The sequence below is a fragment of the Clupea harengus genome, chromosome 11 (assembly GCF_900700415.2).
Source record: "Clupea harengus chromosome 11, Ch_v2.0.2, whole genome shotgun sequence".
Taxonomy (NCBI): domain Eukaryota; kingdom Metazoa; phylum Chordata; class Actinopteri; order Clupeiformes; family Clupeidae; genus Clupea; species Clupea harengus.
Genome location: NC_045162.1, coordinates 22,868,594 through 22,885,583, shown reverse-complemented (window position 1 = coordinate 22,885,583; position 16,990 = coordinate 22,868,594). Strand labels below are relative to the sequence as shown.

Sequence of the window (16,990 nt, the reverse complement as noted above, 5' to 3'; positions counted from 1 at the left end):
AAATTATGGTCTGAACTATAACCCTGAGGACCCCTTTTATATGCTTCTTCTTTTGATGGATGCAGCAGTACAGCACATGGTCTCGTAAGTTTAACATTTGTATTTATTTTTTAGCAAACAAAGTTGATATAACGGTTGTCACAGGTTTTGTTTGTCAACTTTGTCATCCAAGAATGATTATTTTAAATAAGAATTGTGAAATAAATGGAGGTGTTTTTGGTGAGTTTATGTAGGCAGCTAGCAACTGGGAAAAATCAAAATGGCTCCAGTGTACGGGATACAATTCAGACAATAAAAACGTTTAATTTCGTCAACTCCGTCAGGCGTCAACTCCATCAGAATGGGCGTCTGACGGTGTTGACGTTCAAGCTGACGGAGTTGATAAATGCTCCAAAAAACTCATTATTTGATGCATAATAAACACAGAATGTGTTTATGATCTAATATTGGCATAATACTTATACAAAACTGACTGACTGACATAAAATAAATGATCAACACAAATGTTAATATATATTTATTGTTTTTATCTGTACTGTAGACAGGCATGGCTAGATACAAACTGTCAGTGGAGGAGCAAAGAAAAAGAAATAGGAAGTATCAAAGAAAAAGAAGACAGAGAATAGACAGTGATCCAGACAGCAGAAGGGACAATCTAGAGAAGGAGAAACAAAGGTGGAAGAACAGGGTCCAAAACAAAAAGATAATTAGGACCAAGGGAACAGAGGCATCGCAGGAAGTATTGGAGGAAAGCTCAGAATAGGTCAAAAAGGTCCAGAGCAGTGCAGAATGCAAGGCAGGAACTAGACACCCCTCCAGATAGTCCACTAGAGCAGAGTATGGAGGAGCCAACTACCAGTAGATGTGCTCTTGCAAATGAGAGGCAGAGAAGAAGAGCTAGGAAGAAACATTCAAGGGAAATACAAGCTATGAAGGAAAAAAACGAGAAATTACGAAAAGAGCGAAACAGGCTAAGAAAGCACAAAACAAGGCTCAAATGACTTCCAAATCAAGTGACAAACAAAAAAGGAGTAAAACAACAGTAGACTCTCCAAGAACAGAAACAGAGAAGATGGTATTAGGAAGTCGACTTCGGAATCCTAACATCAAGAGAGCTCTTCTCTTCCACAATGTCCTGTCCCAAGAACTGAGAATGAACAATGAAACTCCTGTATCACGGAGACGAGCCAATTACAAATGATGCCACGGAAAATTGGCGTTGTCTGGCAAGGTTCTAAGGAAGTATCGGCTTCTTCGTAGCATGCGCCAGTTTGGTGTCAGTTACAAGTCAATGAGTGAATGAGCGGTGGCACGTTGGCTCAGGTGCTTGCACTGCAGCCTCACAGCAAGAAGGTCATGGGTTCTATTCCCGCATGGGCTATCTCCCGGGCCTTTCTGTGTGGAGTTTGCGTGTTCACAAGGGGTTTCCTCCACTAAAAACCCCCACAGAAAAAACATAGAACAGAACACTCTTCGTCGGTCCCTGACTAAGACAGATGTTTCACCTCACCTGGTCCCCGGCCGCTTAAAAAGAAAAGGCTGCCCACTGCTCCTGGGGTCCTGGAGGAAGGACAGTCCTGGATGGGATGAATGCAGAAGCTAAATTCACAAACGACCGTGTGTGTGTGTGGCCTCCATGTATTCACGTGTGTCGCTTGTGCGATTAAAGTCTGACAATCATAATAATATAACGAAAGAAAAAGAAAACATATCTTCAGCGCATCAGCCAGACTGTTCAAGAATTCTTTGTGAGCTCATCTCGCATGACAACCGATAAAACTGACACCATCACCAGAAAGAAGATAAAGCAACAAAGAATGATTCTGACTGACTCCATGCTGAACCTCCACATTGAGTTCCTCCACAAAAATCCAAAGCTGAAGCTTCCTTCTGTACTCTTCAGCCTTTCTATGTTACAGCACCAAAGGCATCTGACAGAAGTACATGTCTGTGTCATTATCATGCAAATGCAAACTTAATGCTTCAAGCACTAAAGTCATTAGGTGTTGACGTTGTACAGTCAACCAAACTGGAGGATAGTTTTCAACTAGTTTGTTGCTCTCCAGCAAGTGAGGCCTGCCTTCTTCGCACCTGCTTACGCTGCAAAACCAAACAGACAGTTCTGGCTCCAGAGCTAGCTGGACTCAATGTCGAATGGATGCAGTGGGAGCGGGTTCAAGACCAAACAGCTATTGGGAGCCATTTCAATACGAGACTTAATGAGCACTCAGGAAGCCTATCAGAGTTGCTTCATCTGTATCAGGAGAAACTTAAAAGTGAGACAACAACACATGTGTGCCTGGTTCGCAATCAAGCAAATGCATACAGAGACACAATTAAAACCTGCAGTGAGAACACAGTGGTTGTACATATTGATTTCTCGGAATCCTGGTGCAAGTGCAAAAATGCATCTGAGGTTCAGGCCTGCCATTATGGCCAGAACCTGCCTCAGTTGATTCTTCATACTGGGATGTATTACACCAAGGGTGAAAAGTCAGATTTTTGCTCAGTTTCTGAGTCCAAGAGACAAGATGCGGCAGCAATCTGGACTCACATGGATCCTGTCCTAAAAAATATACGGACCAAATATCCATCAGCAACTACTGTGCACTTTTGGTCAGATGGCCCAAGTAAGCAGTATAAGAACAAGAAGGACTTCTTTCTCCTTTCTGAAGTGCCACCCACCCTTGGCTTCAACAGGACCAGTGTTGCCAACTTTTCTGTAAGGAAAGTAGCTGTTAGCTCTCCCAAAAGTCGCCAGAAGTCGCTAGATGACGTAATCAATCAATTTGCATAATATGCAAATAAGCTGCGCATGCGCACATTATGGGAGAGGTACAATTTGCGGGCGAATACTGATGGTAATTAGTTTTATACTATAATTGAAGATTCAGTCTTAGGTTTGATCAGTCAGGATTCAGGTTTATTCTTGAAGAATGGCGGCCGACCACTGTGAGACAGAGAGTGAGGATCCATCCTCCCTCACAGAACTTCACCTCAGTATATCTGACTTATTCCTTGAGGAACAGTCTGTTAAATACACTGATATCTAAGGGGTGTTACCGTCTATTCAAATGGGCCATGCATGCAGGGTTCTTTGTCTCGACCTGGGGGGGAAGGTGAGAGTCTAGTATCACACCTCACTCCCCAGGTCAGCCCAAAGTATATTCACCAAGGAAAGTCCTTATTGACTATGGCATATTCTTATGACCTATGCCGGTCCCTTCAATACAAAGTTCTAATATTTTGCCCGCGAATATTTTGCTGCTAGCTAGTCAGACTGGCCGCGCATGCGCTGTGTGAATGGAGAGGAGACTTGCTGTACTCAGCTCTCGTGAGATCGGTTGTAACGTGAACTGCAGAACGGGATATGTGAGATGCTTTTTCAGTGCTTTGTCAACACAATAATCCACCAAATGACAGAAAAAAGTCGCTAGATTTGTCGCTAGTCGCTTTTTGCTAATAAAGTCGCCAAGGGGGTCTGGAAAGTCGCCAGATATAGCGACAAAGTCGCTGAGTTGGCAACACTGAACAGGACCACATGGAATTACTTCCCAACAGCCCATGGAAAGGGTGCCCCCGATGGCATTGGAGGAACAGTAAAGAGAACAGCAGACTCATTGATTCTGCAGGGAAATCATATTGTGAATGGAAATGTCTTCTTTGAAAAGGTTTCAAACCGTCTCACTGGTGTGCAGCTGTATCACATTAAGGAAGAAAACATGGAGACATATGATGCATTTCTTAAGCAAAACCTCAGACAGGTTCCATCTACAAGACAAATACACCAGGTCATCCCAAATCAAAACGATATAGGTCACAGACAGTTATCCTGCTTTTGCAGTGAGCCACTGAATTGTCTGTGCTTTGCCCCAGCTACCTCCTGTTTGCAAGGATGCTTAGAATTGCAGCACACTGAAGCAAGGACCAGGAACGGCCATTGACCATGTTGATGGAGGAGATGAAAAATTAGCTAGGCGAAGAAGAAGATACAATGGAGGAGGAGGTAGAGGAAGCAGAAGATGGTGATTTGATGGAGGATGAGGAGACATTCAGAAGTCCCGATGGAACTGTGGTTGATATAACTATCAACAACATTGACAAAGCAGACTGGCTAGCAGTGATTAATGATGACCACTGGTGGCTAGCAAAGTGCCTGCAAATAGATCGTGAGCACCAAGATCGGAAAGTGGAGTTGATGCACCCTTGTGGTCCTACAGCAAATTTTCATCCCAAACATGGAAGGAGGGATGTCTGTTTCTGTCCGCTGAAGAACATTCTTATGAAACTAATAGGGAGCGCATCTCCACTCCAGTCAAGCCGCACAAGAGAGCTCTATAGCATAACTCCTGATGTTATGGACTTCATTGAGCACAAAGATGTTCACCGTTTACTGCCCAATGTCTAATCAAACAGGTTAGGCGCCCTTCTTGGTTCTTGTTTATCTTTATTGTTAGTTTTAACGTTGTTTGATCAACCAAACCCGGATGGGTTTAGTTTAAAGTTAATCTTTTACTTTGTTTATAGTATAGAGCTGGTGGTGTATTGATTTAATTCTTGGTTTATCATTAAAGATCTTTACCTTTCACCATTACCATTCTCTTGGCCTGTTTATGTTATGTGTGCCATTTCTCTAATGAATGAAATTCTCAAGAATGAATTTCCCCAGATAGTTTATCATCTCAAGGAAATGTTGCAGTGCCACTTAATCCTCAGGTGGCGAATGTCCACTATCGCCTGAATCTTTGCGGGGTCAGGCCTGAGGCCATGTTCAGTGAAGACGTGTGCAACATAGCTGACCTCCTTCAGCTGGAATTTGCATTTTTGCGGGTTCAGCCTCAGCCGGATTTTGCGCGCCCTGTCTAGCACTTTTCGCAGATTCTCATCATGCTCATTGAGGTCTCTTCCACCAACAATGATGTCAGCGACGATGATGGTGCACGGGAGGCCTGCAAATATCTGCTCCATGGATCTCTGAAAAACTTCAGGAGGCAGCAGCATTGATACTGTATGTCATCCTAAGGTAGCGAAAAGCTGTGAGAAAAGAGGAATCTCTGTCCAGTTTGATTTGCCAAAATGAACTCTTTAGCATCAAGCACTGAAAACACAGTTGCACCTGCCATCTGGGCAGCCACTTCCTCAACAGTGCGCATTGGACGCATTATCGCTTCATTTAAGTCTCTTGGGTCAATGCATACCCGGATCTTCGCACACACATGTATACCAAACAAGCAGCGTATTCCAAGACAACAGCTCTCTGTCTCATATAAAAATGGCAAGTGAAAGCGAAAACAGAGACGCAGACTCAGCGAGTACATCCGATGCACCTTATTATTATGTGCAGGATTTTTACACACTGTCTGATAAAGTTTACGACAGTAATAATCTCACCTTTCTGTGCGAATTGTGTCCTCCTGAAAAATTTGCAATAATAAAAAAAAATTAAAAATAAAAAAAAACATTTCTTTTAGGAAATGATACATATGAAGTGCAGTTTATGGCAAGGGGTAGTGATGGATAAAGTTTTCTTTTAAAAACAAGTTAAGTCTTTCATTCTCACATCCCACCTTAAAACTATGAAGTGAACTGAACTGAACTATGAACTAGTTCAGAATTGAAATGGTGAACTATGAACGTGAACTATTTATGTTTACTTGTATGAACTGAACTTTGAAATAGTTAATGAGAGGTGTGAACTTGCACAACACTGGCTATCCAGTAATCCCACAGTTCATCGGGGCCCCACGTTCACGTGATCAGAACTCATTAACATAACATGTAACATTCTACAATATGTGAGATGCTTTTTCAGTGGTTTGTCAACACAATAATCCACCAAATGACAAAAAAGTCGCTAGATTTGTCGCTAGTCGCTTTTTACTAATTAAGTCACCAAGGGGGTCTGGAAAGTCGCCAGATATATTGACAAAGTCGCCAAGTTGCCAACACTGTCTCCATGGCCTCCCGTTTCTGCTGCACCTCCAGCTCAAGCTCCTCAAGCTCCTCAAGCTGCTCCTGCATGTCCTTCTTCTCCGTCTCAAGTTGCAGGATCCACTCCATTTTCTCGTTCTTCTCTGCCTCCAGCTGAAGGTGCAACTCCTGTCTAAGCTGAGATTCCTTCTCCAGTTGCTCCTCCAGGCTGGACACCCTTCCATTCATTAAGAACTCACTGGAAGAAAATAGAAAGGGTCACACACAAACAGGGTTACAAAAACTCCCACAAAGACGTACATTTCAGATGCAGACTCTGGATGTCCGAGAGCACATCCAAGCGCACCTATCTGAAAAGTTTTGCGTGGTCACACTGCTTTGCATCACACTTACATCATGCTTGCTGATTCTGTTGTAGCCGCGTTCTGCGGTTGCCGCTTATATCGTTCTCCCTCAAAATTAGACCCACGTACTTCCGCTCCACGGCCTCAGCCACCATGTTCACTTCCAGTCTGTCAACGTTACCCGATCCTAGTCGCATGCTCAGACACAAACGGTTTACAGCCGAAGGCTCAGCATCAACATATCTGGCTTGTCTTAACGCATAATGTGGGATATTTAATGTAATATTTAATTATGTTGTAAACGGTTTACAACGTCAGGCTCAACGTCAACATATGGGGCTTGTCTTAACGCATAATGTGGGTATATTTAATGTAATATTTAATTATGTTCCCTTTACAATGATTGCCGGAGAGCAGTATAGTGCAGTGACTTCTACCACTTGAACAGTTCTGGTTTGGGTCCAAGCATAATAAGTGTGATCTTTATTATTGTTTGTCTGGGCTTTTACTCTGATCATGATATTCCCAAGAATATTTTGTTAATGAACAGTGTTCTTCCAAAAAATATTTTGTATTACTGTTAGTAGTAATGAATGCACTGTTTCAATATTAATTCAATAAACATGAAGCTTAACATCATTAAGCTTGGTGGATTTGAAACGTAAACCAATGTGCTTGTCATTCCACCTCATGCTGTACACCACCATGTTAAGGACGTTAAATAAAGATATCTGGTTGGTCACCTTACATGAACAAATGAGTTATCCTGATGAAAGTACGGCATGTATGTAGCCATTTTGCCAATGAAAACAGACATAACACTGGGATTCAAAAACAAAATGCTGTCTATCGCTATTATTCAAGGGTTCGAGAGATGGTAAAAGAACAGTAGCACTGTTTGGGAATAATGGTCTGTGTGAGGCAGTGCTTATGACATGGTATTGTGCAATCTTTCCAGGCTTGTTTGTCCTCTTTATTTACATTGGCTGTTTTCCCAGAATGAAAGAGTGAAATCTTCTTCAGGTCAAGTGCATGGATGGAATGGAATGATCTGTGAATTGCTTTCTTTTTTTTTTACCTAAGGACATTATGACCATTATAAGACTTTCAGTTGTGTTTGTGTAACTACTCAGTATACCTTTGCCATTATTGAACATACATCTTTGGGTGGGCATGACTACATGCAACCACAAAAAGAAAACGCAGACTGCTGCAGACTAGGGTATGTGCCACACACAAAGTGCCACACACTACTCTGTGGCACTTTACACTAGTATAATACATGGCTAAAATACATTCATATATATGCCTCTGAATGGGCTGGGAATTAATTGGAATATTTTTTATGAAAGAAAATGCACACATAAAACACCATGGAGTTATCCTTCCCCCACAACACTTTTGTCTTTATTCTACAAAAATACGCCTTCGTGTTAAAAAACAAACTATCACCTCTGCTTTCACAGTCACTCCTACTTTTTAAATGTGTCCTTTGGCCAAAGGGAACCACCTTTGATGACCTTGTCTCAACATTGGCAAATCATTGCTTTATCACAAGTCAGTAATGCCTCCTCTATAACTTAATATAGTGCATCAAGTGTTCAAGTAGGGTGTATAGTTTAATTCAACACTTTAAGGGAAAGGGCAAACATCGGTGGGCATAAAACTGGCACTGAATTGGTCAAACACACTTGGTGAAGGGGTGTGGTTGGTTAACTGATTAAAAGAGTTCAGTTCCAGGAACAGGCAACTCATTGCATCTTTTTTTCTGCCTGTAAACGTGTCATTCCTGCGCTCTCCAGGATCTTAATGGTTGTCTGAAAAAAGAGTTAATGATTACATCACTATGGTTGTCCAAATAGGGCTACAGACCAAATGTAAGTGTTTTATGGATTGTTTTACTATTGAATAGATATGAAATAGACCACGAAATGGAAATATTGTTTTGCACAATACAAGATACAAGATAAATGATGTTTGTTTGTCACATACAAGTGTAGCACTTGTCTGGGGCTAGTATTAGAAAAAGCACAAAATATCTACCTAGATTCGAAGGAGAGGTAGGCCTAATACAAATAGCAAGTTGAGCAAATGACCAGTTTATTGCTTCACAATTTGTCATGCAACAATAACAGTATAAAACAGTGTAAAATAAAAAAGGAAGAGTTGATTGTATGATTCTTGTTAAATAACTCTTTTCAGTGTGTCTTTCAGTGTGCGTGTATGTACAGTTCCCAGGATATAGTCCTTCAGTCCATTTCAGTGTGTGTGCTTGAAAGTTCCACGAGTTCCGTTCTGGTCTGGGTCTTTGTGTGTACTGTATGTCTCATCTACCTTACTACCTGTCTTCCTGATGGGCAGGACTGGGGTCTGATGTTTTCGTGATTTGTGAATCAGGTTCGTTCTGGATCATACGGTTGGCCACACCGCATCCACAATCTGGGTATAGCTCGCCATCTCAGCATCAGATTCACAGGATTCAGATTCTCAGATTCTTCTAGTGTACATAAAAAACCAATCGGAGTTTTCAGTATGGGATTATTCTATGGATTTACTTCAGTTGACCATCTCAAATTGGATGTCGAATTCCGGGAGCTTCTTTCTCTACATGTCTCATGGGAAATCTTTGCACCCGATTACCACGCTTTGCTCTTGTTGCTGCCTTCTAAGAGACAGACAAACAGCGGTCCCACACCAGATCAAGCCTGCTCACTTTTTAAAGTTTTCTCGATATATACGGAATAAAGATGTCATGGGCATATTCATTGAAGGTCTTTACAGCACTTGGTTTCTGATTAGTCAGTGAAACGACTTGGGGGGCCACACCTCTTCGATAGGGAAGGGGAGAGAGCTGTCCACAGTTTCGAAGTTGGCATTAGCACGGTGACTGTTTCCATGTAATAGGCCGTCAATGGAACTTAATAAAAAAGGGTCTCCCTTAATCTTAAGATTTACCTTCTTGACCTGTTAATCTATTTTTATCTTAAAAAAACAAAGTAGATATAACTCTACCCCTTCAAAGAGGCATTCAGAAAATGACTATTATGGAGGAGGTAAAATTTTAGGATAAGTTTTGAAAAGATTGAAGTTTATATTTTACAGTGCATTAGCAAAAATACAGCAGATATCTGTGTCTGTGGTATCTTCCTACCAAGTACAGTCTCATATCAACAGCAACCTACCATTTCGAACTGGCGTTAGCAGGTTAACTAAACATAGCACCAAAAGTAAGGAAATTTGTGTTTGGTAGATTATTTCTTTGTTGTAACAATGCTTCTTTGCAATACATCTTATACCATTGGAAAGCCTGTTTATTTCCCTTTTAAATGGTGCCACATTGGTAAGGAACATGCATTTGTGGGATGAGGAGCACAGCTGAGTATGTGGGTAGCGCCCAAGCAAAATGTGCCAAAATTCTCTTATTCTCCTGTTGGTATTCACTCTTGTTTTTAGTTGTTTGGTGGATTGGATGATTGAACTCTCGATCAGTAACAAGGAACAAACAAGACATATTTGCAATTTTACACTTTATTCATTTACTCTAGTAGAGTAGAGTACTATTACAAGATTTTACACATATCACTCATATCACTGCATAGTTTTATTTACTGTGACATCGGAGATATACATAACAAAAAAGAAAAACATCATTTTGTTCTGCTGCTCATGTTTTAGGCTATATCCATTGGTTTCTAAGCATGAATGTGGAGTATGTGTATATCTAACAAAATATTGTTGCTTACATGGTAAAGGCACATATTGTACATAATATACATTGGACAGTATCATTTATTACAAGCTGTGTTGCTGGCTTATAATAAATTAGAGGTTGCAAACATCCAAGGCTTCTTTGGCGTGAGATTGACGAAGACTGATCAAACTTTTTGCCGTGAGATGAATTATACTAGCCTGACGCAGGACTGAGGTTGATGACTTGGGGCATCTGGGAAAAACTAGTAATCTCCATGAGACATGGATGACACCGATAAGGTAACAGCCTATGTTGCATTCTTTCATAAATAACATTGTCAGCGAGTCAACAACTTTCCTAACACAGCCAAGCATCAAGAAAGCGCAACACAAGACAGCTAATACGTTCTTACTGACTAGTCCAACAAAAATAAGGCCAGCTCGACATCTGACTTGCATCCTTTTGTCTTTTTCAGCTCTCACCAGCGACTAAAAGCCAGCCCGAGACTTGTTTGGTCTCTTGCTCGGTTCCGCTCTCTTTTTCTCTTCCTCGCTTCCTCCGACAACGTCTTCCTCGTTTTTTTGTCACATCTGCCATGATGTCCATAGAGAGAATCCTGTGCTAGCTTCTTCTTATAGCTAGCAGAAGGGTCTAGTTGTGTGAGGTGGTGCCAGAAAGCATAACGTAGTTCTCGTGAGAAGTGCCACGCTCTGTCCACGAAAGTTACATAGTGCGTGTACCACCAAAATGATCTTGATGCTGTGATTTTAAGGTAAAATTGTTACATAATGTTGCTTTAAGCAGCATGTGCTACAGAATACCACTTTTAAAGAATGCCCTAAAATCAAACACTTAATCTGACATTTTACCTGCAATATTCACATAACACAGAATAAAATAATTGCTTCATTTGTCCATATCATAGAAATATTAGTATTCACCTAATAGTTTATTGTTCTTCCTGACCAGCTGTCAAACATACTGAATGTCCTGACCATCACAATCTGTGTCAAAACCCAAAGTGCTTTGTCGTATCTTTTGCCACCCCCTAAGGGACTTCCTGTTTGGGTTAGCTCCGCCTCTCTGTATGGGTTTGGTAAGGGCCTCTCCAGACACTGGGTCTGAAGATGGGTCAATCTTCTCTGGCTCCTCTTTATGCCTGACTTGATCGTCATCCTTTGTAAAGACACTGATGTATCGACGCATTTTTTGGACCAAAGGGTCATTGCGATCCTCCACCCTGAAAAACCAATGCAATGTCATATAATACTCTTGCATCAACAGTACATTAAGGGTAAACATTTAAAGAAGCTCAACATATTACTCTAGCAAAAGTCTAAAAAATAATCTATTATAATGGAATCATTTCATTACATAACATTCAAAACATTTCCACGATGCACCTACAGCGCAGGACAATACCCTAAAGCAACGGCTAAATCCAATCCATACCTAAGGTACCAGCGCTCTCCCAGGCCGTACAGAAGCCCACACACTCCAAGCCGAGGCCACAGCCAGCGGGGCAGCCTCCTCTCCAGCATCAGGGTAGTGGCCACAACCTGGGTAGGAGCCATATAGATGTTAGCCACACTGCATTCACTTTGTTGTGTCGTGTTTCTAATGATGTCCTCTGACTGACCTGACTTCATTACAAGCATTTGCACATACATGTGTTAGCGAGTGCCGTAGCCAGCAGAGATCATAGGCCCTGCTTTGCACATACGTGTGTTTGCGAGTACCGTAGCCAGCAGAGGCCCTGCTTTGCACATACATGTGTTAGCGAGTACCGTAGCCAGCAGAGGCCCTGCACATACATGTGTTAGCGAGTACCGTAGCCAGCAGAGAGCAGGGGTCCTTCTCTGCTAGCACTCTAGCACTCTAGCACTGGCCAGGCTGCCTCACCTGTGTCCTCCAGAGCTCGTCCCTCTCCTGGGCCACCCGCCAGTGTGTGTCGCTCATCATGGCGATGAGCAGGTTGAGCAGCAGAATGTAGGAGACCACGGAGAAGCAGCAGTGCAGCACGTGCACGATGGCAGGCGTGAGCAGCTCGTGTTCCACAGGCAGATCAATCAGGCCCACGCTCAGCTCAAACTGAGAGAAGAGGGTGATGGGGAAGGAGCTATAGGCAGGCAGGGAGAACGGCTCTTGGGTCATGTACACCATCCATAGGGCTGGGAGGGAGAATGGGAGAGAGAGGGAGGTGGTGTTACTGTTATCTTATAATTTCAAAGTCAAATATAGCACTAGCAATATTGCAAGCAGGACTGCTATGTTTAACAGTATGATGATGTTCTTAGGAAAAATTCCTTGCCCATTCGGGAAGCCATGCATAGAAAGAGCAGATATGGAGTGTTTGAAAAGTTAATGGTTTAGCCAGGTGTATGAATGCAGTGGTTGGTAATGTTGGTTAATGTATAGTTAATATACAGAATATTCAACATTACTCACCTGTGGAAAATCCCATGAGTACAATGAAACTCAGCCACATGAACTTGGTCAAGTCCCCAAATATGATCTAAAAAAGAACAGAAAACCACAGGAAGTCCTGAGATGTTTATAGTTTCAGAACATACTGTACATTCCACACTACCATCAAAACACAAACATTTCACTGGTGCATATGAGCACAAAAGGGTAGGGTAGAGGTTATGGATAAACAGATGATAAAGCTTTTTCCATGCGTTCCATGCGTCTACCTTCTGTATCATGATGACGTACGGTCCCAGCATCTGAAAGCCTCGGGCGAAGTACATGACGTTGGACCAGCCCAGCACCAGACAGATGGCCATGAGCACAGACTCTCCCGGCGTCTCAGTGGCCCTCAGCACACACAGGATCACCACCAGGCTGGCGTAGCCGATCCTGACGCAGGGGGCACGCACATCTAGCACCGTGTTCTCATATTTATAAGACTGTTGTGTGTTAAGAATAGTGATCTCTGTTTTCTAGTTTTACTTATTCTTTAGCATTTTGATGCATTGCATCAAAACAACAGTAAAGCATTAAGGATATTTCCATTATGACATACCAAAAAGTTCAAATAAAGGTTTGGTCCTATTTGCACACCTCCCAGATTGAGAAATGACACGTGAATGGGAACACGGATTAAAACGAATGTCTCGTTTACATTTATATCCATGGCAACTCACAGAATGACATGAAAGGGGCCACCGAGTGCAGTCTGTCCGAAGTAGCGCTTGGCTCCAACTCTTAGTATGTCCGGAATCTGTGAGTATCCCAACATGTCACAATGTTATGATTTACTCAGTTACATGTCATGTCACTTGATGGTCTGTATTGTGTTGTTTTTTCACAACTTTTTCAACTTTATATCTAATTCCACTATAGAGAATTGAGAGACACCTATGCCTACCTCAAGCAAGAGAATGATCAGCGCTCCCAGAACACTAATGATCTCTCCAGCTAAACGCAGCCGGTCTTTGTAGGTCAAATAACTCTCCTGATACGGCAAAAGATGATTATATGAATATAAAACATTTTTAACATAAAAAGTTCCTACATTTTGATAAGTTATTATAATATTACCTCAAGGGTCTTTGGAATTTTAATAGTTTTATCATTTTCTGGGAGGGTGTAGTTCTCAGGAATGTCCTTTAGAGGGCGATGCACACAACAAAGTGTGAAAGTTCCTATGTAGAGCAGATAGAACAGGAGCAGCAACCTTGAAAAAGAATGACAACAAAGACAGAACAACCTTGTAACACATACATAGTTTTCATAACACTGAATAAGATGTGTTGTAATGTAGTGCTAGCATTTCCAAATTAGAAAATCAGACAATCTCTGTGAGCTATGTTTGCAGCACTTCAGTCCCCAAGTTTGACACAAGCATAAAGGAAAACACCAGGCCAATAGTTGAAGATGAAGATGATGATGGTTCTGTGGTGATATTCAGGTTATTCTGGTTACCTGAAGTAATGTTTCCCATAGAGGTTCCATTTGAGACTGACCAGCTGTCGGACTGGAGTCACTTCTAAAATCCTTCTAGCCTGAGAGAGAAAGAGGATAACAGGCTCAGCTCTATACAGCTACATTTCATACTGATATACAGTCCCTCAGGGTCATACTACTGTTAGTTGCCCTCACCTCTCTCCTCTGGCTACCAGCTATCAGCTCCAGGACTGACAGCTCGTCTGACCAGGAGTCGATCTCCGTCAGGTCATACAGGTTAGACGTCAGAGGTCCCAGGTTCCACTGCACAATCCGTCTGCGATTCACCAGATGCTGAAATGCCTGACCAGTCATATGATGAGTCATGTTAAAGTGACATTATGAAATTTTTTAAAAAGTTTTTTGTCAGAAACTAGTTTTTACAACATCTGCAAATTGAGCTTGATGGTATATGGACATTAACATATATGGAGATAAACACACCTGTTATTCCTACAATATTTACAATGTAGTTTTGGGCTTGTGAGAGCTCAAGAAAAACAATTTAAATGCCAAACTATAGAGTTTACATTTGTACATGCATAATTGAACCTAATGAACATCAGACCGGCAAGATTTCCTTTCAGCCTCAGTATCGCTCATTGATGGCTAGATGATATTGCATAGAAACTACTGTAGTAACTTTAAACAAACACTTTTCTGTAGTGCATGAGTTTATGGCATTTCATAATCTATATTTCACAGTAATAGAAAACCACTAACCACTACGTTGCCCTCCTTGGCAGCCAGTTTGAAGGGGGTGATTCCACGGTAGTTGGGGACCATGTCCAGAGCGATAATGGGGTCCATTTCTGCATCCCGAGACAAGAGTAGATCCACCACCTGACAGGCAATAGTCCTGTTGGGCTGCATGACCAGGATGTGCAATATGGTATTACCTGAAAAAATGATGTGTTGCAGAAACAGATAAACACCACATATGAATGAATGAATTTATGTACACATAAAATGTAATGAAAAAATATTAACAAGAAACGTTTTTAATGAACAGTACAGGAGAGAAGAATGGAAAAAAAGAGGGTGGGCTAATTACCGCAAGTATCCTGAGCACGAACGTTTGCACCATTATTAATTAACATATTGATGATCTCTTCATTCCCCACACAACTGGCAAAAGCCAGGATGTGCTCCCCTGAAGAGCAGACAGAAAGACTGCATTAACCAACAGGCAGTCTGACACAACTGAAAACCTGTTAAGGTAGAAATGCCAGCTCAGCTAGTAGCACAGTTTTGGGTGAAATGCAAAGTATTTGCCCACAATTACCAGTTAAAAGAAAAGAAAGTCCAGTCAACAGCCATTCCTCTCTCACTCTCTGTCTCTCTCTCTCTGTCTCTCTCATACACACACTCACACTCGTCACTCTTTCTCTCTCTCTCTCTCTCTCTCTCTCTCTCTCTCTCACACACACACACACACACACTCACTCACACTCATCTCTCTTTCTCTCTTTCTCTCTCTCTCTCACACACACACACACACACATACACACTCACACTCATCTCTCTCTCTCTCTCTCTGCCTCTCTCTCACACACACACTCACCATAATATAAAAGACCCCCTCTTCTCTTTCGGAAGTACATTCCTGTGACCCGTGGTGTGGCTCCGTCACCCCCTCGTCTGATCAGCTCCCGGACCAGATTCACATTCTGATTCACAACAGCGATGTGGAGAGCAGTCATACCTGAGCACATTCATAGGAAGGCAATATACAGTTGCAAATATTGTTTTAAAGTAAATCTTACATCTGCTTATAAGGCCATAGTACTGATCAAATAATTATCTTTTATATGTGTTTATATATAAAAGATATACAGTATGTTTGTTTGAATGGGTGGACTGGGGAGAGGGGTTGTGTGTGTGTGTGTGTGTACCTTGATAGAGGTCAGAGATCATAGGTTCATTGATGAGTTCTGGTGCTTCGTCCATCAGAGTTACAGCTGCCTCCAGGTTATCATTAAGAGCAGCAACATGAAGAGCTGTCTCACCCAGAGCACCTGAAACACACACAGACGCGTACGCATGCACGCACACACACACACACACACACACACACACACACACACACACACATACACACACACACACACACACACACACACACACAAGGACACACACACAAGGACACACACGGACAAGGAGAAAGAGGTTGCTGATAGCTCTGTTTTGATGTACATTGCTGTAAATGATACCATAATTTAGAGCACATCACCAGAAATCACAGACATGTTCCAAATGCAGCACACGCATTATGGGAGCATAGCTGAATGAGCATAAACAAGACCTGCGTGATCAATACCGCACCTCTCTCAAAAATGTTTGTTGATGCACAAGACAGAAGTTTCTTGATGCAGCCCACGTTATTCCCTTTTGTGGCAAAGAAAAGAGGGATGTTGTTTATCCTGAAATGCAGACAGATAAATGAAAAGGGTGTCAGTGATAAAACACAGTTTGGGCCTCACACTGCAAAATTGCACATCCTGACAAAATAAGACATTTCTAAAGATATTGTTCACAAAGCAAATCACTAGTGGAACACTGCAACGTTATTTTACACTGTACTAATCTGATGAGGTAACTTGAAACTTAATTAGTCACAGTAGGACCCACTGTTGGGCTTGCAGCAGAAACGTCTCATCAAGCATCTCATTCCACCCTTTCTTGTTCTGAAGGCGAAACCGCAGATGGCTCCACCAATGGTTGATCTCCCCTGGAGCAGACCGAGCCAGGGACGGAGCCATGGCCTCAGGTGGAGGATCGGATTGAAAAGACTGTGAACAAAAAGATGGCAAGAGAGGCAGCGAAAGGGGGGTGAAAGAGAGATTTACACAAAAAACAAACTTGCTAACATCTTCAAAAATAAGTTTGAAAAAGATTCCAAATTAGCAAGTGAAGAAATGTCTGCATCACTCTGGTCTAGCAACTTAAGGACATATCAGGCCTGATGTGGAAGACCTCACCTCATTAATGAGAATATTAAAAATCCATAGATTGGTTTTCTTTTAAGGTAAACGGCAACCATGATAATGTGTCGACAAATTTGACAATTGAC

At 41.9% G+C, this 16,990-nt stretch overlaps 1 protein-coding gene across 1 annotated transcript; it reads right to left on the bottom strand.

Annotated features, from left to right (window-relative positions):
• Positions 1 to 10,923: 10,923 nt before the first annotated feature.
• Positions 10,924 to 16,679, bottom strand: trpv6 (transient receptor potential cation channel, subfamily V, member 6). The gene is made up of 16 exons (XM_012833461.2): positions 16,549 to 16,679; positions 16,243 to 16,340; positions 15,813 to 15,935; positions 15,482 to 15,622; positions 14,972 to 15,070; positions 14,641 to 14,816; positions 14,074 to 14,220; positions 13,897 to 13,976; positions 13,513 to 13,648; positions 13,340 to 13,426; positions 13,116 to 13,192; positions 12,663 to 12,828; positions 12,415 to 12,481; positions 11,869 to 12,137; positions 11,419 to 11,525; positions 10,924 to 11,206 (listed from the first exon to the last, which is right to left on the bottom strand). Exons 1-16 carry the CDS (start codon positions 16,677 to 16,679, stop codon positions 10,939 to 10,941), a joined length of 2,172 nt encoding a protein of 723 aa, XP_012688915.2. The 3' UTR covers positions 10,924 to 10,938.
• Positions 16,680 to 16,990: the final 311 nt, after the last annotated feature.

What these genes read in the sequence shown, in the direction of transcription:
- trpv6 (XM_012833461.2), bottom strand. Translation starts at nt 16,679, where the DNA reads ATGGCTCCGTCCCTGGCTCGGTCTGCTCCAGGGGAGATCAACCATTGG. An exon ending in CCAAGGAGGGCAACGTAGTG is followed by an intron (nt 14,221 to 14,640) that starts GTTAGTGGTTTT and finishes ATGACTGGTCAG; the next exon opens with GCATTTCAGCATCTGGTGAA. An exon ending in ACGTCATCATGATACAGAAG is followed by an intron (nt 12,482 to 12,662) that starts GTAGACGCATGG and finishes GTTCTTTTTTAG; the next exon opens with ATCATATTTGGGGACTTGAC.